This window comes from Pygoscelis adeliae, unplaced genomic scaffold, assembly GCF_000699105.1.
Source record: "Pygoscelis adeliae isolate BGI_AS28 unplaced genomic scaffold, ASM69910v1 Scaffold463, whole genome shotgun sequence".
NCBI classification, from domain to species: domain Eukaryota; kingdom Metazoa; phylum Chordata; class Aves; order Sphenisciformes; family Spheniscidae; genus Pygoscelis; species Pygoscelis adeliae.
Window position 1 is genome coordinate 2105789 of NW_008824471.1, and position 2503 is coordinate 2108291.

Consider the following 2503-nt stretch of genomic DNA (forward strand, 5'->3'; position numbering starts at 1 on the left):
CAGTGCCGAGTACAAGGGCACGATCACTTCCCTACTCCTGCTGGCCACACTATTTCTGATACAGGCCAGGATGCTGTTGGCATGTTGGCTCATGTTCAGCCGGCTGTCGACCAACACCCCCAGGTCCTTTTCCGCCAGGCAGCTTTCCAGCCACTCTTCCCCAAGCCTGTAGCGCTGCATGGGGTTGTTGTGGCCAAAGTGCAGGACCTGGCACTTGGCCTTGTTGAATCTCATACAGTTGGCCTCGGTCCATCGATCCAGCCTGTCCTGGTCCCTCTGCAGAGCCTTCCTACCCTCGAGCCGATCAACACTGCCGCCCAACTTGGTGTCGTCTGCAAACTTACTTTTACATTATTGAAATGCATTACCTCTATGCCTTTTAATTTGTTGCCTTATTAAGGTCTTTTGCCCTTGCAGTTCAGGAGAAGGCAGCAGAATGTCAGGATGTACAGAAGTAAAACGGAATACTAGTTATTGTATTGGTTTATGTTTATGTTTTTTATTTCTACCTAACTATATCAATAGATCAAGCTGGTTTATAGCCAAAGCTCTGTACAACACTAAAAAATGTAGAGGTAATCAAAATATTCACATTACTCTCTAGAAAATCCCTTTAAGCAAGATGCAAGAATGAACTAAGGATGTATTTCTTCCCTTCTAAGTCTTTAACCTTTAAGCTACCGCAAAATCTGGAAAAAATGTTTTCTATTTCAACATTAGCTCTGCTGAGAAATTATAATGAGCATCCTTTCCTACCCAAGCAACTGAAACTTGTAAAACCACAAAAACATCTGCACAATTTTATCTTTTTTTCTCCATTGAAAAGTCATGTAGAAGAAAGACATACATAAATTTTAGATTTCTTTCCTTTTTCTGGAAGTTATTTTGAAGCTTTATGCAATAGCACATAAATATTAAAAAAGTAAAACCTCAATATAAAAAATATATGTATTTTTGTGTATGTATATAAAAATATTGGCACTGTATGTAATAAGGCAGACATCGGGTAAATTAAAAACTGAACAGGCAAGTTGTGCACTATAAAATGAGAAAAAATATTGAAACCGAAAAATCAGGTGGACGTTTTGCTTGAACAAGACATACATGTTTTTTCCTTGATCTTTGAAAAAACTGGTTTTCCCCACAGAGGTTTTAGCAGGTTTTGTCTTTGATTCTCTTATTCTACAGAGCAGACCTTCAGAAGGCAAGCTGCAAGAAAATCAGATGGCCATTCTGTAAAGCAGAACTTGGAAGCACTTCCTGCAATATGGTTGGCAATTACTTACTTGACTGAAGATTGGAAAAAGAGTAGAGTCTCTCTGAAAGGCATACTGATTGTCTAAGCTGTAGAGAAAAACAGATAATTAACACTTAGATAGCACACTATCTTGAAAACACTCTACAAGGTTGAATAATCAATGTAATATACCTGTAAGATAATTAGGTAAGGCTAACAGCATCAGCATAAATCTGGTCATTCCATACTTGCTGTAAACTATCATAAAAATACTAAATTTTTCTTGGTGTTATAACACTTTCTACTTTTTTTTTTTAACACTTCGACAGCTTACCCTTAGTAATTTGGCCCTTCACACCATAACTGAAAGCAATTTATGAGGTTAGCAGTCTCAGATTTCATGTGACTATAATTAATGCACAGTATAGCTAGGTACATATTTGCCCTTTAAAAAACAATCATGCACACACTGTTCCCAACAATATATAAATTAAGATATTAAATCATATTTTATCACCTCAGACCACAACAAATGCACATGTTTTTATCCGAGACAGACAGCATCATGGCAGGGTCAGCAAAAAAAAAAAAAAAAAAAGGGCAAATCCTTTTTGATTTACAATCCCACACAGTCATAAACTGCTTAACCTAACAGAAAATTTAGTCCACATAAATTAATCAAACCTTGGGAATGTCAAACACTCAGGACTTCCAAGTGAGTTTAGAAAAAGGAAAAAAAAAAAAAATTGAGATTAAGAGAACCCAACATTGAAAGTATGGCATTGTGCCCTCTAAAGGAAGGGCTAGCTAACAGTGTTTCTGTCCTTACCACTCATCCAAATAAGGCTGAATGAGGTTCCCAGAGAAGTTAATGGAAAAGCACCAGTAACTTCAGCAGTATTGAAGAAAAGACAGTGTCCTTCTGTGCTTTCCTTCTAGGCAGAAATAAGTTTAGAATGCTACCACATAGTCATAGGAAGAGAAAGTCGATAAACAGGTCCTTTGAGCTTAATTATGTCCATTTTAGTATCTCTTGATCCTTCCAGCATTTCTGCAAATTAATCAGTAATCTTGTAATGCAATATGCAGTCCAATTTTGTTCAGCAATTCCAGTCACTTCAGCTTTCTAGCTCTTAATTACATTAAAAATGCAGAGTGAAAAAGTATTTATCTGAATCTGCTACACTGAATAAATCTAAAAGAATGTCACTTACTAGTTTAAAAACAATCCTGCCAGCAAGTCTGACAGAGTCTGGAGGAAAATTA

At 36.8% G+C, this 2503-nt stretch overlaps 1 protein-coding gene across 1 annotated transcript in view; it reads right to left on the bottom strand.

Annotated features, from left to right (window-relative positions):
- SMYD3 (SET and MYND domain containing 3) overlaps positions 1-2503 on the bottom strand; it is a 385279-nt gene that overhangs the window by 373311 nt on the left and 9465 nt on the right. The window contains exons 4-5 of the mRNA XM_009321269.1: positions 2452-2497; positions 1287-1344 (exon numbers count right to left, since the gene is read on the bottom strand). Of these exons, the coding sequence (XP_009319544.1) occupies positions 1287-1344; positions 2452-2497 (104 nt within the window). The remainder of the gene's footprint in view (positions 1-1286; positions 1345-2451; positions 2498-2503) is intronic.